At 69.3% G+C, this 22,792-nt stretch overlaps 1 protein-coding gene across 2 annotated transcripts; it reads right to left on the bottom strand.

Moving 5' to 3' along the window:
• Positions 1–895: 895 nt before the first annotated feature.
• Positions 896–21,933, bottom strand: SYT7 (synaptotagmin 7). Of its 2 annotated transcripts, XM_082761725.1 has the most exons (13): positions 21,602–21,933; positions 13,055–13,158; positions 11,652–11,731; positions 10,292–10,423; positions 9,520–9,735; positions 6,838–7,203; positions 5,506–5,631; positions 3,162–3,297; positions 2,501–2,771; positions 2,200–2,369; positions 1,536–1,650; positions 1,245–1,444; positions 896–1,132 (listed from the first exon to the last, which is right to left on the bottom strand). In XM_082761725.1, exons 1-13 carry the CDS (start codon positions 21,870–21,872, stop codon positions 1,028–1,030), a joined length of 2,292 nt encoding a protein of 763 aa, XP_082617851.1. In that variant the 5' UTR covers positions 21,873–21,933; the 3' UTR covers positions 896–1,027. The 2 variants fall into 2 exon arrangements, with proteins under 2 accessions (XP_082617851.1, XP_082617852.1); XM_082761726.1 differs by lacking the exons at positions 5,506–5,631; positions 6,838–7,203; positions 9,520–9,735; positions 10,292–10,423 and having other exon boundaries at positions 21,602–21,928.
• Between the last annotated feature and the right edge of the window lie 859 nt (positions 21,934–22,792).

The raw sequence follows: 22,792 nt of genomic DNA, 5'->3' as shown, positions 1-22,792 counted from the left end.
GCACGTGCTGGGGGACACTGTGGTGGCCACAGGAAGACTGGGGTGCAGAGCCCGGCCCCTTCGGTGTCCCCGCGGTGGGCAGGGGGTGGCCGTGCCCTACCTGAGATGGCTGCGGAGGTGGCAGCAGCCCCGCTGCGGGAGGGCTTGGCCGGGGGCCCTGGCACGGGGACACCCTGAGTGCACCCCTGGTGGAGCAGGGAGCCCTGGGGAGGGACACCGAGCGGTGTCACCTGCTGGGGACGTCTCACAGCCAGCGCTGCTGCCATCCTGCTGCCTCCAACGCCACCGGACCGTGGCACGTGGGGGACACCCACCGTGGTGACAGCGGGGCGCCAACGGGGCGGTGCGGGCACCTTGGGGACGCAGCCGCTGGGTGCCAGCCCCCTGCAGCCAACAGTGGGGACAAGGACACCGCTGTGCACGGCGTGGGGACGGTGGCACCCGCTCCATCCTCACGCAGGACCCCCCCCCCCCGCTGGGTGCTCGCGTGGGCCCCGGGCCACCCCGTGAGGAGACAGCCAGGGTGCAGCACCCCTGGGTGCCACCGCGGGGGGGGCGCAGTGGCATCAGGAGCACAGGGGACGTGCCGGGAGGGAGGTAAAGCAGCAAACCCCGCTGGAGGCAGCGACAGATGTGCCCGCTTTGGCTAACGAACTGCGGCATGGCTTCCGATCCCTTGGGTGCCCCCGGGGCTGGGGGGGTGGGAATGGGATGGGGCAGGGGGCAGGGATGTCCCCGGGCAGGACGTGTGTGGCTCCCGCTGGGGTGACGCTGGGAGAGGTCTGACTGGGCTGAAAGGGGGGGAAGCGGGACCCCCCCTCGCACCGGCAGCCTCCCAAAATGTGGGGTGACACTGGAGGGGGGGGCGGCTGGGCCCTGGGGACGGTGGCTGGAAGCACTCGCAGGAGACCTGCCCGGCGCTGGGAATGGGGACGGGGGCGCTCCGTCCGTCTGTCCATCCGTCCCCCACCCTCCACCGCCGTCCCACCCCTGTCCTGCCCCAGGGCCGGGGCCGGGGGGGGGGCTCTCAGGCTTTCAGCTGGTGCCACTGTGCCACCGCCTGCCGGGGCCGGGCGATCATGTCCTTCCAGTGCTTCACCTCGCCGGGGCCGCTCTTCCAGGACAGGTAGATCTGCGGGGACACGCAGCGTCACGCGCCGTCCCTCTGTCCATCCGACCCTCCGACGGCCCCCCCCCGGGGACACCAGCCCCTCACCCACGGGATTTTTTGGGGCCGGACCCACCTTGCCGATGACATCGTTGCGGCTCAGCCTGTCCTTGTCCATGACGGTGATGACGATGGTCGTCTCGCGCAGCCGCTCCGTGGGGATGTCGAAGGAGAAGGACTCGTTGAAGACGGGGTTCAGGCACCGCTTCATCACCACCGTCTTCTTCTTCTCCACCCGCTTGTCCTTGTACATCAGCCACACCTTCACGTAGGGGTCTGCCGGGGGGGCACAGCGTGGTGCTCAGCCCCGGCCGGCTGCGGGGACAGGGCCCGGCCCCCCCCCCAGGGTGGGTGCTGGGGGTCGTACCTGACGTGCCCCCGATGTCCATGGCTTTGAGGTTCCGCGCCTTGATGATGTTCACCACGATGGAGTTGGCGGAGGGGTTGTAGCACAGCGACAGCAGCAGCTCCCCGCGGCTTCCCTGGGGGGGGCGCAGAGGCTTTTAGGGCCCCCCCAGGTGCACAAACCCCTCCGTGTCCCACCACGGGACCGGGGCGGTGGGCTGGGGGCACCCGGAGCCACCCCAAAAGTGGACTTTGGGACCGGGCAGGAAAAAAATGGGCCAACCTCGAGGAGGGGACAAATTTCTGGGGTCATTGCCAGTGGGACATTTCAGGACCGTCCCAAGTGGGACCGTTTTTGGGGCCATCCCCTGTGGGATGCTTTTGGGGCCAACCCCTGTGGGATGCTTTCTGCTCCTGTTAGAGGCAGGAGAGAAAGAAAACTTTAATTTTAGCTCTCCCTGAAATATCTCAGCCTGACCCCAAATGAGGCGCTGGGTTTGGGCTACTTAATGCCTTCCTATAGCTGCTAGATGGGGATGACGAGGCGCGAGCAGCCCCGTGTGGACACCCCGCAGGAGCACCCGAGCCAGCACGCGCCCCCAGGGCGGCCCCAAGACTTGTCCCCTCTTTGGGACACTGCGGGGACAGGGGCAGCCCCCCCCGAGGACTTTCCCCACGGGCCTTACGCTGCCGTCGCTGCACGGCTTCAGGTCCTTCCAGAAGGTCTGCATCTGGGTGAGGTCCACCTTGTTGAGGGGGATGGACACCTCCCCGATGGGGTCGTTGCGGCTGAAGCGGTCGTAGTCCAGGACCTGGAGGTACAGCACCCGCTGCACCACCTTCTCGTAGGGGAACCCTGCGACAGAGATGGAGGAGGATGAGGAGGCAGCCCGAGAGCTGCGAGAGGTTCCCGTGGTGGCCCCTCTCGTCACCGGCAGCCACCCTGGGGTGCTGGGGCCGGGCATCCCAGTCCCTCCCAGCCCCTACCTTCGAAGAGGAAGGTCTCGTTCCAGTGCGGGTTCAGGTTCTTCCTCTTCACCTTGGTCTCCAGCTTGTGCTTCTTGTCGGGGAGCAGGTAGATCTTGACGAAGGGGTCGCTGGTGCCGCTGAAGTCCTTGGCCGGCAGCTCCTGGGCCTTCATGATCTTGACGGTCAGGGTGGACTCCTGGAAGTTGTAGCCGACGCTGAACTGGATGCGGCCCAGGTTCTCCCGGCTGGAGCCATCGTGGCCCTCGTCGTCCTCGGAGCCCGGTGAGAGCTGCGGCGGGGGAAGAAGGGGTCGTGAGTGGCGGACACCTTGCTCGGGGCCGTTTTGGCCGCGCCGTGCCAGGCTGGAGCCACAACCACTGCAGGGCCCCGAGCGCCGGCGTCTCTGGCTCTGCGGCGGCAGCTGTCAGCGGGCATCAGCCTCTCCCATCTCACCCACAACCGTCCCCTCGGATGACTCCTGGCTCCGCTCCGCGGGGACGGGGAGCAGCAATTAGCCAAATCCCTCCTGACAGCCCGTCCGTCACGGCCCCGGCACCGCTCCCCGTGACGGGGACTCAGCGGCGCGGGCTGGGACTGCCGGAGGGGGGTGCGAGGGGACGCCCAGATGGGCGCGGGCGAGGGATGGAGGCCGGCGCCCCTGCCCACCCGTGGCACCCACCATGAGCATCTCGCTGGTCAGGGAGTTCACCAGGTCGGAGACAGAGGAGCGCGGCTCCGTCTTGCGGTCGGACTCGTCGTTCTGCGTCTGCCCGGGCACGGGTGCGGTGTTCACCACCTTGCCGCTGGCTGGCAACCTGGGGAAAGAGAAGCAGCGCCCTAGAGTGGGGCTGGGGGGACCCCGAGGAGATGCCCGCAGCCTGGGGCGCCCCGGTGGGCCGGAGCCAGGCAGAGCCGGGCTGTGGAGGTGCCGGCCACCCACAGCAGCCTGTGGGCATCCCTGGTGGTGCCAGCCCGGTGCCGGTGCGCAGGTCAGACCCTCACAGCCAGCTCACCGGGCATGCCATCAGCCCAGCGAGGTGCAGCCACCGCCCCCGGCCACCTCCTGGCCCCAGGGGTCCTCTCCAGCACCCCCAGCTTTGCTGCGCCCACCCAGTGCTGGCTGTGTGGCCGAGCCCCGGTGCCCTGTGCTGCAGCTCAGTGCCTGGCTGACAACCATCCCCTCTCGGGTCAGCGCTGACCCAGGGCCACCTTCCCTGGTGTCCTGCAGCCGGAACGCCCACCCCGTCTGGCCCCATATGGGTCTCGGGTGCCTGTCCTGGCGGCTGCGGGGATGCTGGGCATGGAGCCGGGGGGAGCTGCGGACGGACAGAGCAGCGATGGAGGCGGGCGGGCACACACCGGGACCACGCTGCCGGGAGGCACAGGGACAACGGGGGACACAGGCACACGGCGGTGGGGACAGACCTGAGGAAGGAGGGGGCACGCGCGTGCACACGCGCTTGCGCCCTGGCCGCGGGGATGGCGCGGCTCCTCCACAAGCCAAGGCACGGGGACAAATTGACAGACGGACAACAGGCGCAGCACCGGGACGCACGGACCTTGGCAGCGCTGCCCCCGGGGTGGCAAAGCCACGCATGCACACAGGACGCCCACCGACACGGCAAGCACACGCAGGCACGCGCCAATGGAGACGCCGGAGACCTGGGAGCAGTGGGGATGGAGGCGGCGCTGGGGGGTGGAGGGGGAGGCTGTGGGCAGCCCCCTCACACAGGTGTGACGGCGCACGGGGAGGATGAAGAAACTGAGAGAGCTGGAGAGAGGCAAAGTCAGGTTAAAAACAGAGTGAAGGCGGAGGAGAGACAGCGGCGGCGGGGCCGGGCGGGTGTGGTGTCGCTGGAGCTGCCTGGTGTGCGCCAGCGGCGGTCGTGGGCCAGCAAGAGAAAGGGAGGAAGAGCAAGAGAGAGGAGGAGGAGCAGCGTCTTCCACCGCGGGATGGCCGGCCTGGAGGGAGGGAAGGGGAGAGAGAGGAGCAGGGTGGACAGAGAGCTTGGCCAAAGGCACAGGAGACGAGCCCAGGCGCTTGGCTGGAGCCGCTGGGGATGGGCTAGAAGGAAGAAGCCAAGAGATGGGGACAGAGGAAACGTTTCGAGGCGGAGGAGTGCTGGTGGAGAGCTGTCCCCTCCGCCTGCCGAGCCCCGGGGGGCCGAGGGGGCAGGGGAAGGAGATGGAGGCATGAGGGCCATGCTCGCATTGTGATGGCGGGGACGGGGCTGCGAGCGGCTGCGCGGCGCTGGGTAAAATGGGGGGGGGGGGGGGGGAAGTGCTAAAACATGGAGCGAAACCGAGCCGAGCAGGGTAAAAATAGCCGGTGGGCGAGAACGGTGCCGGTTCATTAACACGCTGATCACGCGGGGAGGCAGCACCCGCCTGCTTCGCGCCTCCCCAAAGACGGCATCGACACCGCCCGGGGCTCCTCTGCTCCCTGTGCCCCGGTCCAGCCGGGCTCTGCCACTGGCGCCAGCTGCAGGAGCTTTGGGTGGACCCCGGCGAGGAGCCTGGTGGGGCCGCAGGTCGCTGCAGAGCTGCCCCCACGTCCCGGCGAGTGCTGCCCGCCCCTGGGCACCGGTGGCGGATGAGAAGCGCGTTGGGATGCGATGCGTCTCAGCTGCCAGCGCGCTGTGGGGTCCCCGCAAGCCTGGCCGCGCCGTGCCCACTCCCTGCCCGCTCCCCCTTCTCCCGGCACGGCGTCTCTGCCCTGCTCGGTGCCACGGCCGCCCCAAGCCCCCCCCCGGCATGCAGACAGCACGGCGCTGGCGGTGATGAGGATGGGGATGGACGGAGGGAAGGCGGGGAGGGAAGGAGGGGGAGGAAGGGGTCGGGGTCTGCTCGGCGTCGCCGCTCCAGTGGCGAGGAGAGCTGCCGGCGTCTGCAGACGTCGCCGTGCCCGCTGCCTGGCCGCTCCAACCTGGGCGCTCCGCGAGGCCGGCCTCCTCCTCCTCCTCCACCCTGGGTGAGGCCCTGGTCTCCTCCTGCTGCGGGACTGCCCTCTTCCTTACTCATACCTCTTGTCCCCCTGAGCGTTCGGCTGGTTCGGCTGCGTCCCAGCGGGTTGCAGGTCGGGGATATTGGCAAAGTCATCTTGCTCTGAGAGTCCCAAAACCAGGGATAACACCACCATCCGGCCTTCCCTGCCCAGGCGGCCCCGCACGCGGGGAGGAAGCAGAACGGGAGAGAGAGAAAGAGAGAGGAGAACAGAGCGTCAGGCGGGGGACCCGCTGCAGCGGTGGCCCCGCGGGCAGGGACAGCAGCGTGGGGAGCACTCCACCACCGGCCCCTGCGGAGGAAACAGCGTCTGGGACGGCTGCGGGGAGAAAGGCACCAACTCCTGCCCAACACGGCATCCCGGGGCCCGAAACTGTGCCCGCACCACGGTGCCGGGAGCTGGGCGGGAGGGTAAAGGAGCAAGGAGCAGAAGCAGCAGACGTTCATGGCTCCGCAGCGCAGCGGTGGTCAGCGGCAGCGGCTCTGCGGCGGGGAAGCGCCGCACGCTCGGCACGGCCCTGCTCCGTGGGGCCCCCCCCCCCGCCAATTAGGGCTGGAACCGGCGACAAGGCTGGGTAAACAGAGAGGAACACGACCCGGGGGATGGCTAATGAGCCTCATCTATAAATCAGGAAGCCGGCAAATGGAGCCGGCGAGGAGGCTGCCCGTGGGAGCAAACAGGCTGCGCGGCGCGGCGGAGAGGGGCCGCTGGAGGTGTCCCCACCAGCGGTGAGAAGGGGACAAATGGAGCAGGGGGGGGACACGCAGCTGGGAGGGATCCCCCAGGGCGTCGGGGGCCGGTGGAGGGCACGGCGGGGAGGACAGAGGAGGAAGGAGGGGACGGAGTGTGCCGAGCCACGGCGATGTCATGTGCCGAGATATGGGGACCGCGCGGGGCGCAGATTAGTCCTCGCCGCTGGAGGCTGAGAAGCCAGCGCTGATAGGGGAGCTGCGTTTCAGGCAGATTAAAGATCACACGCCTCCGGCAGCTCCCGCCCGGCTGCCCCTGCAGATCACAGCCCAGGCGGAAGGCAGGCGGCGATATCGGGGCCGCGCAGCCGGTCGCCCTGCACGAGGGCTGCACCCCCAGGGTCACCCCCACCGCCCCGGGATCGAAGCCGGAGCATCCCTGCATCCCTGCGGTGCTGCAGGTGGCAAAGCCAGGGTGGGAGGCGAGCCGGAGGAATTTGGGACCCCCTTCCCCAGCCCCCCGCGTTGGGGACGGAGTCCCAGCCCCCAGGGAGGCAGCGATGGGACAGGGGGGACCCGGCGCTCGCCGCTGGCCGCGCGCAGCGTTTACCCGAGCCTGGAGGCACCGCCGGGGGAGAGGAAAGGACCGAGAGCGAACTTACAGGAAGGACTTCATGTCCAAGCCGCGGTTGCGGATTTGCCCCACCACGTGGTCCCAGCTGCCGGGGTTGGAGCGGCTCCGGCCACCAGCTGTCCGATGCTTGGAGCCGGCGGCGATGCCCTGGCGCCCCTGGCCGCCGCGGGAGCCCCGGGGGTTGCCAGCAGCGGAGGAGCCGCTGTGGGCCTGGAGGTGGCCCAGGCTCTGGCTGGTGGTGGGCTGGCTGTGGTTGCCTCGCTGGTGCTGGCTGAGGGGCTGCTGCAGACTTTGCTGGCGCATGAGCGTGCGGGGCCTCTGGCATTTGGGGTCGCCTGCTGAGGTGGGGATATACTCAAGGGTAGTGGCTGTGGACAAGGTGGAGTCCTCGAAACTTAGGGAGAGGAAGGGCAGAGGAGAGGAGAGAAAGGAGAAGAAGGTGAAGGGGCAAAATTGGAGGAAGGAAAAGAAGAGAGTTAGAGAGAAGATGCCCCAGCGCAGGGAGCGCTCCGGCAGGGGCCAGCGGCTGCAGCGAGCGGTTCCTCTGCCTCCCGGCCGCGGCACGGCCTCCCCGGCAGCGCCGGGCTCCCGCGCTGCTGCCATCTCGCCGGCCGCCCCGCTGCTGCCTCCCGGGCGCCGGCGGCGAGGGGCTGGGTGCCCTCCTGCTGCCGCGGCGCCTTCCCAGCCTGCCGGCCGACCGACCTCGTCTGCGAGCTAATTAGGCTGCTGCGTGAAGGCGAATCCCTCGGTGCCCCGCGTGGCGCCCGCTCACGTGCTGCCAGCCAGCCAGCCCCGTCCCCGTCCCTCCCAGCCCAGCACTCAGCCCGTGCCACTGCGGGGTCTCGCAGCCTCGCCGTCCCCAAAGCACCGTGCCGGCGGCGGTCCCCGCAGCGATGGGGACCGAGCCCCAGGACAGCGAGCCGGGTGTCCCCGGGGCCAAGCCAGGCAGCAGGGGGGCGGTGGGGACGCAGCGCCGGGGAACACGGATGGGCTTTGCCCCCCCGGTGAGGGGGGACGAGCAGGCAAAACCACGGGGATGCCCATCACTGCCCAGGCAGCCGGGGCTGCAGGCACACGGGGCGCAGCCAGCACAGCCCTGCGATGCCCATGGAGCCTGCGGAGCTCATGGCTCGTACCAGCGGTGGGACAGGGACGGGGACGGGGACAGGGACAAAACGCGTGGCCGGGTGCGCGCCTGGAGGCACCGCGGGCGTGCAGAGCGGCTCGAGGGAGACGCAGCGCCGACAGCGGGTGTTTGCAGCAGCCACCCAGCCCGCCAGAACAAGGGGTGTGCAGCCCAGCCAGCCTGGCAAAAGCCCTCTGGGGGTCCTCGGTGCACGGGGAGCCCCCGGCACAGGAGAGTCGCCTTCAGCAGCAGCCCCCCCACCACGACCCCGGTCCCTGCGCTGCCCTGGGGCTGGCCGGGCGATGGCTGCAACCGTGGGGCGAAGCTGTGCCGTCGTGCATCGCAGCAGTGGGGGAACAGAGAGGGGGAGAAGAAATTAAAGAGAAAAAAAAAAAAAAAAAAAAGAGGTGAAGAAAGAGTGAGAGGTGAGAGAAAGAGAGAGAGAGAGGGAGGGGAGTGGAGAGCTGGGACGGATCCGGCCCCATGGCCGGGACCTGGAGGCACGCGGGGTGTTGAGCCTCCCCCGCGCCTGCCGCCGACCTCCTTTCGGTTTCCTATCAAATCCTAAATTAGTTCAATTTACAACCTCTCCGTCACAGGAAACTAAATCTGGCTCGGCTCGGCCCCGAGCCAGCTGGAGGCGCGGGCTCTGCCAGCACCATGCCACGCGGGAGCCGGCTGGGGACGGGGCACTGCAACCCCCTTGAGCCCCCCAAAACCAGCCTGGGATCCCCTGGGACCACCGAGCAGCCGTAGGATGGTGGCACCGGGATGGCACAGCAGCCTGCTGCCGGCGGGGATCATCCCCGGCAGGAAAGAACCCCCTCAAAACACCTGAAACGCAGCAAAACGTGACCACCAGCAGGCTCTGCGGAAAAGAGGCTGAAAAAGCCTGCAGGCATCACAGCCGTCCCCTTAACCCTGCCCCTGCCAGCCTGTGCGAGCAGAGCCCGTGGTGGCAGCTGTCTGTCCGTCCATCCGTCCGTCTGCCCGGCTCCTGGCCACCCGCAGCCCCTGCCTGACTCCCTGCCGTGGCGGTGCCTTGCCTCAGCACCTCCCGGGGGTTTCCCCTCTCCGCTGGCACCGGGCATGGAGACGTCCCGTGCTGGACCACCTCCTCGCGCTCTCCTTCCCCTCTCGCCTCCCGGTGCGTCCCAGCACGCCCCAAATGCTCGCCGCTGCCCGGTGCTGCCCACGAGCAGGGGCTGCTGCAGCCCCATTTTTGGGGAGCGGAGACCAGAAGTGTGGTCCCACCCGCAGAGCCACGCTGGTGGTGGCAAGCTGAGGACGCCCGACGTGCTCCCCAGCTGGTGAGTCCTACACGAAGGCCGTTTTTTTCCCCTAGCCCTGATCCTGCTTGAGCTTTGCCCAAATCCACCCCCGACGTCAGAGCTGCAGGCAAGGTGCCGGTGCCAGGTCCCGCAGCGGCACCACGGGTAGGAGCACGGGGCTGGTGCTGCCGCGCATCCCCACGCCGTCCCCGTGCTGTGGGGACATGGCTCTTGCCCCAGGGGCGTCACCGAGCTGCTGCCCCCATCGGGGGGGGGCCGGGGAGGCTGTGCCGGAGCGTGCGTGCTCACTCACTTGGACAGGCTGAGCTTCCCTGCAGCCAAGTGGCTCTGCACCGTGTGCCAGCGGCCCCTCGCCGCCTTCCCCATGCTGGGCTCGCTGTGGGCAGAGATGCTGCTCCTCAGGCCGTCCTCGCCGCCGCGCTGCTTCTCCCCGGGGCGGCCGTCGCGCTCCCCCGCCAACCCCGCGGTGGCCGACGCTGTCAGCTTAGCCCCTGATAACAGAGAGCCACTGGGCCGGGCCGGCGGTCGGACCCCCCCAGACGGACACGAAGAGGGGCCGGACGGACAGACGGACATGTGGGGGGAGCCGTTTTGTACGGGGAACGGGGGGGTGTGGGGTGGGGGACACGAGGAGGAGGAGGAGAGAGAGCCAGAGGTGGACAGACAGACGAGACGGACAGACAGAGAGAGAGAGAGAGAGACATCAGCACTGCAAAAAAAAAAGCAAAGGGAGGCCCCTGGCCGGAGGGTGTGCGGGGTGTGTGTGTGGGGGGGCTGGTGGAGGTGGCAGAACCAAAAAAAAAAAATCCAAAATGAAGGGGGGAGGAGGCGGAGGGGCCCCGGGCCGGGGTCCTGTCCCGAACGCGCAACCCCAACCCGTGCTGCCGGGGGGCCCCGGGGCACCGGGGAGCGGGTGGGGGGGGGTTGCTCGTCTCCATGGGGCTGCCCATGGGGGGCCGGGGGGACGAGGAGGAGGAGGAGGAGGAGGAGAAGGAGGAGGAAGGCGCGTGGGTGCTGCCCATGTACTCACTAGACGCGAGCAAGCCCGGTAAGGAGAGACTCACTTGAGGGAAAGGCGTGGGTCACCGTACGGGGCGTAAGGTGAAATGTTTAGTATAAACTCCTTGGGAGGGTACGAGCTCCATTTCTGCTGCACTGTGTTGTCATTGTTATTCCAAAAGTCTCTGTCTAGATCGCTACAGCGGCCGGAGACGAGGGGAGAAAGAAGAGGGAAATACAAGAGAGAGAAAGCTGAATTCCTGCCGGGGGGAGCGCGGTCCCCCCGCCCCCCGGCCAGCCGCTGCGGCCGAGCCCTGCGGAGAGAAACGGACAGACGGACGGGCGGGCGGGCGGGCGGACAGACGGAGCGGGGCAGAGCTGCGGAGAGACAGGCTGGGAAGGAGAGAAGGACGCAGAGGGGTTAGAGAGCTGCTGGCGCTGCCACCCCGCGCGCAGGGTTTGGGCAGGGGGCCGCATCCTGGCGTCCTGGGCAGCCGGGTCCGGAGGCCGACGCTGTGCCTTGAGGGGGTGGGAGACGAGCGGCGGTGACGGGAGGGGGCTGTGCCCGGGTACCCGATGTTGAGACCCTCTCTTTTGCCAGTGTGGGGAGATGGGAGCGGGTCCCGCGCCTCCTGCTGCCACCAGCACCGAGCCATGGGCATCCGAGGCAGCGCTCTGCCCTCGCGCTGCTCCCAAAATGCTGCCGGCTGCACAGGCAGAGCCGTGCAGGATGTGGCCCCGTCCCAGAGCAGGATCTTGGGTGTCTGCACCCCACTGAGGCCAGGGTTTGAGGCAGCCCTTGGTTGGGACCGTGGTTGTTTTCTGCCCACGGCAAGGTGCGCTCCATCCCCACGGTGCCAGGGGGTGCCAGCCCCCCATACCCACCCCAATTCCGCACTCCCTCACACACCCCTGGTTGTCCCAGCCCTCCATCCGGGGGGCAGGGCTCAGCACGCCCAGCTCGGGGACACCCCTGGGGACACCACGCAAAAGGCAAGCTGGCAGGGGCACCCCAGGGTGCTGGAGAGAGGCGCAAACCCCCCAGTGTCCCTGAGACCCTCTCCTGCAGGGGCTGGGGGATGTGGGAGCGCCTCCGCCCTGACTGAGGGGCCGATAACTCCCCATGGGTGACTGCAGGAGTGGGGGATGCTTCGGCACCACAGGGGGACCACCCATCACCCAGCGTCCCCAACCTAAAATCGAGCCCACGGGAGAGAGCTGGGCAAGCGTCCGCTGTTGGGAGCAGAGGGGACAGCCACCTCTGTCCCCAGGGAGGGTCCTTCCGCGGTTGGGTGGCTCAGGGCACCTCGATCCCGGTGTCCCCGCACAGGTGACGGCAGGCAGGGCGCTGTGTGGGCTGTGGCTGTGCCGGGGCCCCCGCTGGCACCGCAGCCCCTGCCCCTCTCCCCCCGCCCTGGCACCTACTTGATGGTTTTCTTCTCGCTGCGGCCTCGGCTGGAGTCTGGGGTCCCCACGGTCTCCAGGGACGTCTTGTAACGCTTTCCCTAGGGGGACAGCAGAGGGTCAGGGGCAGCACGGAGCCCCCACCACGGCAGGGGGGGGCTGCGCCTCGTGCCCTCCAAATTGGCACCAAATTTTACCCTCGCCTTCACAGCCTCCCGTGGGTGCCTCCTGCCCAGCGGCTGGCTCCGTCCCCACGCCGGGCACCGTCCCCAGGATGGAGCAGCAGCTGCACCCCGCGCCCCGCCACGGGGCAGGAGCGTGTAATTTTAGGCTTAATTGAAGTTGGATTAATTGAGTTCACCTTCCCAGCAAAAGGGAAGCGGTGCCATATGCTAACAAAGCCGCGCTTGCTCCTAACTGGGGCTTGTAATCAGGGCGCTGCGCCGTGACTTCCTACCGTGGGCTCGGCGTGCTGCTCCCTTCCAGGGGGGACAAGAGCGCAATTAATGCTGATTAGTGAACGATTAGGAGCGGCGCTGCAGGTGCCCGGAGACTGCAGCAGGACGGGAGAAGGGCTGGGGGCACGGACCAGCCCCCACCACGGCACCCCCGGGGCCTGTCCGCGGCACGGTGCCCACGGGCGCACCGCCGCCACCGTCCCCCGAGGTGTGCCAGCACGGGGCTGGCGGCTCTGCCGGCTTGGCCGTGGCTCCCACGTGCCATCGAGGGTTGGGGACACGGCTTCCAGTTCCCAGCCTGGATGTATTCCCGGCCGGTTTCTTTTTCTTTGCTCCTCTGCCAGCTTTGCCCTTCTCCTCCCACGTTTCGCGCACGGGCACGCTCGCAGGAGCCGCCGCCTCCCTTTGCGGGCTGGTTTGGGTTCCCCCTCTGGCTGGGGGGGTTCTCCCGTGCAGAGAGCCACAAAAGACAAGTCTCTGCCTTGAGAGCACTTGACCCAGATTTGGATCTCGTCGTGAAGGAAATGCAGCCAGGGCCGGGCAGGGCGGTGAGGGGGCTCGGCGACACCGGGCACCCCGGGGTGCAGGAGGTGCTGGGGAGCACAGCCCACGGTGGGGACGGGGACGGGGATGGGGACAGGCTGGCTGCCATCCCGCCGGGCTCTAGAAGGAAAGAGCACGCCGAGCAGGACAGGGGCCAGCTCGTTGCAGCTTGCCACAAGCGTGTATCTATACGTATTTGGAAACTTCCCTCCGTGCCGCACAAACAGTTTCACCCAAACATTTAATTATCGCCTTTCCTAAAGAGCAAAATAAAAGCTGCAGCCGGCATCGCCGCAAACTGTGCTCGGCACTGGGCTCTGCCTGCAGGCAGCCCCGCACCCCTCGGCCCCCCCCGTGGGGCACGGCCACCCCGCTGTCCCCCCCCCACCCTCCCCGCAGGCACCCAGCCCCGGGGCCACTTACCAGTCTGCGCTGGCACCACTGGCAGATGCCACACAGGACGATGGTGACGCTAAGGCTGACGGTGATGATGGCTGAGACGAGGATGACATCGCGGGAGGGGGCCCCTGTGGGGGAAGCAGAGCAGAGCTGAGGTGGGGGACGGGGAGGGACGGCCCTTTTGGGGACCCACGGCTGCCCTATGGCCACCCCAGGGCACCCCGGCTCTGTCCCCTTGGCTCTGTCCCCTGCATTGCAGCCTGAGAGCCCCCCACGCTCACCCCTCTGCTCAAACCGCCGGGGGCCATGGCACAGGGAGCTGCCCCCCAGCAATAAATGTGAGATGGGGACCCGGGCACGAGAGGGGAGGGAGACACCGGGGCCGTGTGGCAGCCCTGGCTGAGTGCCCCTGGTGCCACCCCGCTCCTCCCCACACCTCTCCCCACTGCAGCGGGGGGGTTTGGCGGGCCCCCAGCCCCGCTCAGGCCCACCCCCGTGTAGGACCCCCCCTGGGGTGGCATCTGTGCCGTGCCATCCCCGCTGCCAGCCTGGGGTGGGCACCGGCCGCCGCTCGCGCCCCAGCCAGCGGTGGGAAGCAGCGAGGCCGGAGCGAGCGTGCCCGTAGCTGTGCTGCAGTATAAATATTAAACAATAATCGTTAATAATTAATTCGCCCGCAGACCTTGTTATTGTAATGAAATTTGCCAGCGACTCAGGCGCTCGCATGAGTCAGAGAGGCTGGATCCAGCGCCCCAGCATCCCCCCGCTGCGTGGCGGGGACCCCGGCGCCCCGCTCCCACGCCTGCCACCCGGAGAAGGACGAGGGGGGACACAGCGGCCCCAGCAGCGGTGGCCCCCGGCCTCGGGGGGGAATGAAAAAGAGAGGCTGGGGTGATGGTGGCAGTGAAGAGGAGTTTTACAAACGCCCCAGAAGCGGCTGCCTCGGCCGGAGCTGGGTGCTTGCCGGGGCTGCGAGGTGGCAGTGCAAGCCCCGGGGTGGTGGGGATGGGGTTGGGGGCTCCCTGTGGGCTGGGGTCCTGGGACCCCCGTCAGCCCCAGCCCACACACACGCTGCCTCCTTCCAAAACCAGGCCGGGGGGGCTCCAGCGCTCGGTCACGAGGACCCGTGAATAAAACTCGCTTAGCAACTGTTGCCTAGGAGGGAATTTGGGACCAGCCCTTAATTTCAAACATTTATAAACTGCAGCCAGAGAAGCTGCTGGGGGCGCAGAGCGCTCGGCATTGGTTAACTGGGCAGCCTGGTGTGGGCAGGGACGGGGGCGAGCTCTCCTTCTGCCCCCCAACTCACCCTGCTGCTGGTCCCCGTGGCCCCGAGACCTGCTTGGTGACACGGTGACACCCGGGACACCTCACCTGGTGCTGCGCTGGACCCCGGGCAGGGGAAGTGGCACCCCAGTGCTCCCAGTCCCCAACATTCCTGCACCCTGCCGGCCTCCCCAGCAGCTGGGGCTGAGCTTCTGCCCCATCCCTGCAATGTCCCCAGCCACCATGTCCATTGTGTGTCCCCAGGGGAAGGGAGGGGGGAGCCAGGCGGGACAGCGAAGGGCTTTGGGAAGGCTCAGCACGCCCTGAGCAAGGCCAGGCTGGAAAATGCCAGCTCAGCTGCTCCAAAAGAGGCAAGCTAATGGATGCGATGACAGTGTCCCCGTGCCGGTGGCGGCTGTGACCCCCCCGGCTTAGCCAGCAGCTTCAGGAGATGCCATGGTGCTCGCAGGGTCAAGTTCATCTCCAGTATAATCCAGTAAAGGGAAATAAAAGGGGAGAAGAAAAGCAGGAAGGGATGCGCGCTGCCTGCACCGTGGAGCCCGGGCTGCGAGGATTATCCTGCTTAGGAAGGAGAAATCGGGGATGCTGTCACCAAGGGGACTTTGGCTCCTGCCGGCACCACGCAGTGCCGATGCTCGATGCCTGCCCCGGTGACACCAGCGGGGACCTGCCCCCCCCGTGGGGCCACGCGCCCCCAGCGCCAATGGGGAAACGCTAGGCTCCGCTGCAGCAGAGGCTTAAATGACTTGTTTTCTGGGCAATTAGCGCCGCTTAATTAGACAGGGAAGCTGAGCTCAGAGCTCCTGGCTCGTCCCCAGCCACGGGTGCTGCCTGGGGCGCAGCAGGGCGGCGGGGCTGGGGGTGGCACGGGTGGGGACGCAGCCCCGGGGAGCGCGTGGCAAACGCAGCGCTGCTTTCCCCACGGGTCTCCTGCGTGTGCTGGGGATGGGAAGGGCTGGGAGCGGGGGACCAGGGCTGGGGGGGTTGGGGAGGGGGGCTGCAGAGCCACCAGGCGCTCCTGAGCACGAGCGAGGGCGCAGGGAAATGTGAGAGGGATGATGGTTTCCTAAGCGCCGCGTGAGCCGGAGATGCCGTGAGATCGGCCCGGCGGAGGCGAGAAGTGCTGATGCCAACGGATCTGACACGCGGCGGAGCGGCGGCACCGGTGCTGCCGGGGGGGCTGGGAGGGAGGGAGGGGGGACAGCGGGGGCTGCTGCTCCCTGGCCTGGGTGGTGCTGCATGCCTCAGTGGCCCCGCGCACCAGGATGGGCTTTGCTGGAGCTCGGCACAGACAGATCCAGAGCCCGACTCGACCAAAAGCCCCCCGGGGTCACCAAGCTGCCACCACACAACGCTGGCCCTGGGCAGTGCCTCAGTGTGGCAGCGGGTGGGCAAAGCACCTGCGAGGGGCACCTGGAGGGATCACGGCTCCTGCCTGCTCTGCCCGGTGGAAGGAGCTGGGCATCTCTCCCTGGGACAGAAAGGGCTTGGGTGAGGGGTGGGTGTGAGCTGGCAGCATCCGTGGGCACGGGGCTGGCTCTGACCTCCGGTGCCTGCTCCACAGGTGCCCCGTGGATGCCCACCCTGCACAGCCTCGCAGGGCTTTGCTTTTGGGCGCAGAACCCAGGGAAGAGCCAATTTCCCAAACGATTCCCGGGGAGGAGAAACCGAAGCCGTGCAGAGCTTCCCTCCCCGCTTCCCAAATCCATCCCCACCCCACCCCGCCTGCTGCTGCGCTCTCGGGAAGCGCCGTCAGAGCATCTCCCGCAGCCGGCGTGCCACAGCTCCACGCAGAGAAACTTCTCCCCGTGCCAAGCCGCCTTCCGCCACGGTGCGGGTGCCCAGCGTGCCCGCCCCATGCGCCAAGCCCCGCGCCAGCCCCGCGCCTCGCCAGCCCGGCAGCGGAAGCGCTCGCGGAGAGGGGGAGCGGGCGAGGGTGCCAAGCGAGCCGTGCCTCGCAGCCTCAGCAGGACACGATGCTGAGCCAAATGGGGAGAACGGAGAGGGGACGCGGCAATGAGGAGGAGCAGAGGGAGCCTGATCCTGTCCAGCACAGCCTCGGAGCGTCCCAGTGCTCCGCGGGAGGGCTGTGCCGTGCCGGAGGCCGTGGGGTGGGGAGCGAGGTGGCCGCTCTGCCACACCGGGGCTTCCCAGATGCTGTTTGCCTGGCGCCAGGCCGTTAATTCCTCCTCTGCTCATCCTCCCACTCATTTGCTAGATATTTCCCAAACCTCTTATTTTTAGGTTGCAGCTGAGAAGCTGTGAATTTGCAGCTTTCGCTCCTGTGCGGGATGCCGGGCGCAGCGGGGGTGGGATGGGCAGAGCGGGCGGCGAGACCCGGACCCCACGGCGGGCAGGGGGAGTGCTGGGGTGGAAACCCCCCCGAGGAGGGGCCGGGGCTGTCCCCGGAGGGGAGCACGGCTGCGTGGCAGGGATGTTGGAGCCCTGCGGCCGTCCTGCCACCCTGGCAGGTTCCTGGCCGTGGTCCTGCCACCCGGCACCCGTCTGCGCAGACAACGCGCCGAGCGCCGCTGCTCAGCGCACCAGGCGCGCCCGGGGCGAGAGGGAAGGGAACAGGCGTCTGCTCTCCATCTGTGCATCTGTCTGTCTATCCGTGCGTCCCCCTCTCCAACACATCCATCAATCTCTCCATCCATCCATCCCTCGTACACAGCTGCTTCTCCATCCAGCCATCTGTCCAGCCCCCGGAGCTGTCAATCTGTCCGTCTCTGCCTCCCCCACGGGGAGCAGCCTGCCCTGGGGGGCTTTGTCTCCAGACCCCCAGGGACCCCCCAACACCTCCATCCTGGTGCCCGGAGCCCTCCTGGCGCTCAGGCTGTGTGCACGGCACGGTCACTGCCACTGCCACCGTATGTGGCGCATGAAGGGAGGGCGGTGAGGCCGGATCCTGCTACCCCCAGGGCACGATGTCCCCATGCCCACTGCAGCCGGGAGCACCCGTGCCCCACTCCAGCGCAGAAGCTTGTGGTGGAGGCAGAATCTGGCACGTGAGCACACTCTTCCCCCAGTGGTCTCCCATGTCCGGGCTATTTTCGGCTCAGGATTTCCGGAGACGCGCGTGGTTTCTGCACCTCGTGGTCCCCACCGTGCCGCTCCTCCCGACAAGTGCCAGCCCCCCCCAGCCCCCCAGGACTTTCTGCACCTGTGGGTTTCCACCCATCCCACGAGGCGTCACCCTCCCTGTTCCAAGCCCACCTCCCCACATCCCTGTGCCATCCCTCACGGCTCCCCCCACCTTGACCTCTCCCGTGCCATCTCCCCCAAAACGCAGGCACGCTCAGGTTGAGCACCTGCACGCACAGCCTCGGCCTCGCCCCCTCCTCCTCCTCGCCCCTGCCAGCCCCCTGCCAGCCCCCGGCACTGCCCAGGCAGCGTCCCCAACACCACTGTGGGGATGGGAGCCCCGCAGAGGGCTCAGTGCCAGGGGCTGCGATGCTCAGCACGGTGGCAGCCCCCAAAACAGAGGCTGGTGGTGCTGGGGGAGGAAGGAGAGGGAAAGGGAAGAAACACAGCTGGGAGGGGAGGAGAGAGGAAGGGAATAACAGCCCTTAGGGAAGGGATATGGAAAGGACTGGGAGACCCCTTAGCTATATGCTGAGACCCCGGGACAGCGGGGATGGTCACCTACGGGGCAGCGGGGGCAGCCACCCGTCACCCCCCCAGCCAGACGCGCATCCCGCTGCGCTGCGCTCCCTCCCTCGCCGCCCCAGCCTCCTCCATCACCCCGGCTCCATCTCCGTCAGCGCCACCGGCCGCTTCCCTTTCAAACCTCATTAACTCCCCCCAAGGTGACCCGCTCCCTCCTGCAGCAGGGCCGCAAGCCCAGCCTCCCGGGGACGCTGCGAGGGGACGGGGGGACCCCGCACAGGGCACCCCGAGCCCATGGGTGGGCGCACGGCAGCCCAGCACGGAGAGAAAGCCGGAACCGTGGGGTATGGGACGAGCCCCCCGAGCCCTCCAGGGACGCCCCCGCGTGCCCCCGGCCCCCCAGCCCTGTTCCCAGGAGCCCAGGTCCCCTCTCGACGCCCCGGCTGGCGCTCTGCCTTTGCACACAGTCCCTGCGCGCCAGCCCTGCTGTCGGCTCTTCGAAAGCCCTTCCCCTGCTGAATTCATCTATAATAGATATTGTAGCTGAGCCCCCAGGGGCCGGGGGGTGGCAGCGATATTATCTGCATCTGTCTTCATTCCCCTCTCCCCCGCCCTTCCCCGGCAGGCTGAAAAGCCGCGAGATCAGGCAGAGGAAAGCCGCCTCCAGCTCCTCTCCTGCTCCTCGGCGCGGGGGGGATCGGCCAGACCTCCCCGTCCCCCTCCCCACACCCCCCGCAGCCAGCCCCGTCCCCTGTCCCTGTCCCCGTCCCCGTCCTGCCACCTCTGTGGGCAGCTGAACTGCTCGGGGGGGTGGGCAGAGAGAGACAGCACCCATGGGTGAGCGAGAGCCCGGGGGGCTCAGCACCCCCACAGGCACCCCACTGCCACGGGGGATGGGTTGGAGCCAGCGGGGGGGGGACATGGGCGCTGCCAGAGCTGGGGACGATGGGGATGGGGGGAGGCTGTAGAGGATGCTCTGGGGCACCGGCAGCAGCACGAAGCCCGCTCTGGGGGGGCTGGGGGCTGGCAAACGGGGGAGCCCCAGCCCCCAGCAAGGCAGGGACACAGGGAGGGGGCAGGACAGGCAGGGGACAAAGGTGCTGTGCCCGCGCCCTGCGGGACGCGTGTTTGCAGCAGGTGCCTGGCTCCCAGCGAGGCTGGGCAGCCCGCGAGCGCTGCCAGCCCTCCGCTCTTTGTCTGCCTTCCCCCGGCTCCGCGCTCCCCCCTTCCTCACAGCCCCTTCGCGCCAGCCCCCCCCCTGCCCGCCCCCGGCCGTGCTCCTGCCGGGCGTTTCGTCTCGTTTCGAAGCCGGCTCTCAGCTTTTGTCCCACCCTCGGCACCCGCTCCGACGTCCCCCGGCACCCGCCGTGCCAGCGCGCAGCCCTCCCCGAGACAGCGCCGGGGGAAGGCGCAGGCAGCAGCGGGTTATTTATCCACCGCCTCCCCAGGGGCCAGCAGAAACGGAGCCCCTGGGAACGGGGACGCAGGTGGGGAGCAGCGGCTGCGGCTCCCAGCAGCTGCCTGGTGTTCGGGGATGAAGAGGGACCTGCCCGGAGAGGGGACAGCTGGCACCGGCAGCAGGGACGGAGGGGACGTCTCGCCTGGCAGCACGGCGGGTGGCAGGGCAGTGGGGAGGGGGGGGACCAGCGTGGGGGACATCGTCCCGGTGGCACAGAGGGCACCTTTGGCTTCAAAGCCAAATCTTCAGAGCGTTGCCCTCGGCCACAGCTCCCCTGACACGCTGCAGGGCGCGGTACCGCGGGCAAGGGCCCTGCCAGCAGCCCCCCCAGCCCCCCAGCAGGATGTGGCCGCTTTGGGAAGCCCCCCCCGGCTCAGTCCCAATTCTGAACACCCCCTGCAGCTGCCTCCTCGGGCATCCCCACAACACCCACTGGCTGCTCCCTGCCCTCTGAGGCTCCTTTGCCCCGGGCACGTCACAGATGGTGGCAACACTTCCTGAATCACCCCAGACATCTGCCCCCCAAAACACACCGGGAATACCGGGGGCCACAGCCACCACCCTGCACCCCCCAGGTGGGCTTTGCCCACAGAGGAGCACAGCACCGGGCTCGGGAGGGCTGATGGCACCCTCTGCCCAAGAAGGGTCTCTCCCCAAACCAGGGCACCCCCATGTTCTCTGTGCCCCCCCAGGGCCCCACGCAGCCTGGCTCTTCCCAAACCCAGAGGGGCTGCCAGGAGCAGGGGCAGACGCAGGTGCCAGCGGAGCAGAGGGAAGCAGGGGCACCGACGGGCGAAGCAGATGGTGCCCTGGTGCCTGGCACCGCAGCACCCCGCTGCCCCGGAGCCTGCCTTGCGGGGACACCCCTGTGTGTGGGGAGAGCCAGGGACAGATTTGGGGGAACAGAAGGGGTCTGCGCCCTGGTCAGAGCTCAGGCTCTGCCGTGCAACCTCGCAGCCTGGCACAGCAGCTGGTGGCCCAGCGTGTGCCAAGGGGGACACACGGTGGGGGCAAGGGGCAGGGGCAAACTGGGGGAAGGTGCAAAGTTCGGGGGGAAAAGCAACTCGGGCGCAGCGCTCGGGCTCTGGGAGGGAAGGGCCACGCGTAGTGCCGTCGGGGACAGGGCTCACGTCCCCCCCTCTGCCACCACGCCACCGGGTGACCTTGGCCAGGCCACCGGCGGTGTCGCGCTCCCCTGTCCGCAGGGCATCCCACCCCGGTGAGGCTGTGGGGACGGAGCGCTGTGGGACCGAGCTGCTCCCGTGCCGCAGCGGGCGGCAGCGCCGAGCCCCATGGAGGCGACAGCTTCCCCTCGAAGGCTGCTCACCGGGGCTGCCGGCTCCCGGGCAGCCCTGGCGCTGTCACCCGCCACGGGTGCCACGGGTGGCGGTCCCCGGTGTGTCCCCACGCTGCCGGCTCCTGCAGGCCTGGCTCTGCCTGCAGCTGGCCCCAGCAAGGCGCGCCGGCAGCTCCTGCGCTCCCTGTGCTCCGCCACATCCCCGCCGGCACGTCCCCTGCCACCGCAGGACACGCCGTCCTTCTGCCCTCTCCCTGGGCCCGGGGACCCCAAGGCTGCGGGCTGCGGGGTTCCGGCGAGCCGCCGCGTGCCAGCAGCATCCCTCCTGCCAACCTTGCCCCAAAGCACCCCGGCGGTGTCCCGGAGCCCTCGAGGCGAGGCCGAGCGCTGCCTTCAGAGCATGAGCTCAGCAAAACGGCGGAGGCCAGAGCCCCCTCCCCAAGCCCTGGCGCGGTGCTGGCGGCGCTGGAGGAACGGGGCCGGGGGACCCCGGGAGGCGAGGGCTGGGGAGGGGCTGCAGGGACAGCACCGAGCGCTCAGCCGCGGGCTCCGGGCGCTGCCCGGTTTGGGGGGTGCCGGCCCCGAGGGTTGGGGAAGTGCCGGTTTTTTGGGGGGGGGGTGGCTGGGGAGCCCCGGCCCCAGCGGCTCCGCAGGGCGGTGACTCGTCTGGGAGCCGCGGCGGTGACTTTGTCCCCAAAGTGCCCTAACTCCCGGCCGGGACCTCCGGCCGAGCCGCAGCCGGGGAGCCGAGGGGGCAGCCGGGCAGCACGGAGAGGGCGGCGGGGGGCGGCGGCGGCGGCGGTGGCGATGGGGAGCGGTGCGGGCAACCCGGGGCTGGGCGGGGGGTAGGGGGAGAACGGCGGCGACCCCCGGTGCCCCCCGCTTCTCCCCGTCCTCCCGGTGCCCCCGGCGGGCTCACCTGCGCTGGCAGCCTCCGGGTCGAGGTACATGGTGGCGGGCGGCGGCGGGGCGCGGCGGGGCCGCGGCTCATCAGACGGCGGCGGGCGGCGGCGGGGCGGGCGCGGGGGCCGCGGGCGGCGGCGGCGGGGCCGCGGGGGCCCGCATGCGGCGGCGGGGGGCCGGGAGCCCCGCGGAGCCCGTGCTGCCCGCCCGCTGCCTGCCTGCTGCCGGGCGCGCGGGTGCGGGTGCGTGTGTGTGCGGGTGTGCGCGCGTGTGCCCCGACCGCGCATCCACTTGCTGCTCGCTGCTGGCGGGAGAGGAAACTGCAGCCGCCGGGGAGAGAAAGGGGGGGTTCGGGCAGGGGGGGGCTTCGGGGCTGGAGGTGGGGTGGGTGGGTGGGTGGGGGACGGGGCGGGGGTGGGGGGGGAGCAGCGGCGCGGCCACGCGTGTGCAGCGGGTGCCGTGCGCCCGGGGCGCGGCGCGCACGCCCACGCGCGGCAGGACGCGGGGACGCGCGCGGGGCGCCGCGCCCACGCGGGAGCTCCCGGCCCCCGCGCGCCCACGCGGAACCGCGGCCGGCGCCGCCCGCGCGCCCCCACGCAGCGCGCCCACGGCGGGGGCACCGGGCGCGGGGCGCACGCTGCGTGGGGGCCCACACGGGCGCGGCGCGGGCACGGGGCTGCGCACACGCGCGCACCCACGCGCGCACACGCCCCGCACGGCGCCCCAACCCCGCAGCCTCCCCGAGGGGCCCCGTTCCGGCGGGTTCCAGGCCCGGTTTTCCCGGTGCCGGGGCGCGGCGGCCGCCGCCGGGGCACTGCGGGCAGGGCGGCAGCGGCGGGCGGAGGAAAACCCGGAGCGGAGCCGTGGGGGCGCGGAACGGGTGCGAGCCGTGCGCTCGCTGCCTCCCTCCCTCACCCCCCCACCCTCTCCCAGCACGCAGAGGCAATTTCTGCCCGGCTTTTATTGCCTCGTTACCATTTGCTAAAGAGATGCAGGAGAAGAGCAAACAAACGGGAGCGCGGCTCTGCGCAGCGCTGGGGGTGTGCAAACACCGGCACCTCCGCCTCCAGCACCCCCCCGGGGGGCTGCGGGGCAGGGGGAGCCCCCACCGTGGGAGCGGTGGGATGCTCGCCTGGACGGCCAGGGTGTCGTGGAGCCCCCAGGGGCAGAGCCCCAGCTGGCCTCGTGGGATGGAGGGGCTCAGGTG

Source organism: Aythya marila (assembly GCF_965140915.1).
Source record: "Aythya marila genome assembly, chromosome: 5".
Lineage (NCBI taxonomy): Eukaryota > Metazoa > Chordata > Aves > Anseriformes > Anatidae > Aythya > Aythya marila.
This window is presented reverse-complemented; position numbering and strand designations above follow the sequence as displayed.

Coding starts and splice junctions, on each gene's coding strand:
- SYT7 (XM_082761725.1), bottom strand. CDS start 21,872: ATGCGCGGTCGGGGCACACGCGCGCACACCCGCACACACACGCACCCG. Junction 1,445..1,535: donor GGACATCGGGGGCACGTCAG/GTACGACCCCCA, acceptor CCCCCCCGGCAG/ACCCCTACGTGAAGGTGTGG. Junction 1,133..1,244: donor GCAACGATGTCATCGGCAAG/GTGGGTCCGGCC, acceptor GTGTCCCCGCAG/ATCTACCTGTCCTGGAAGAG.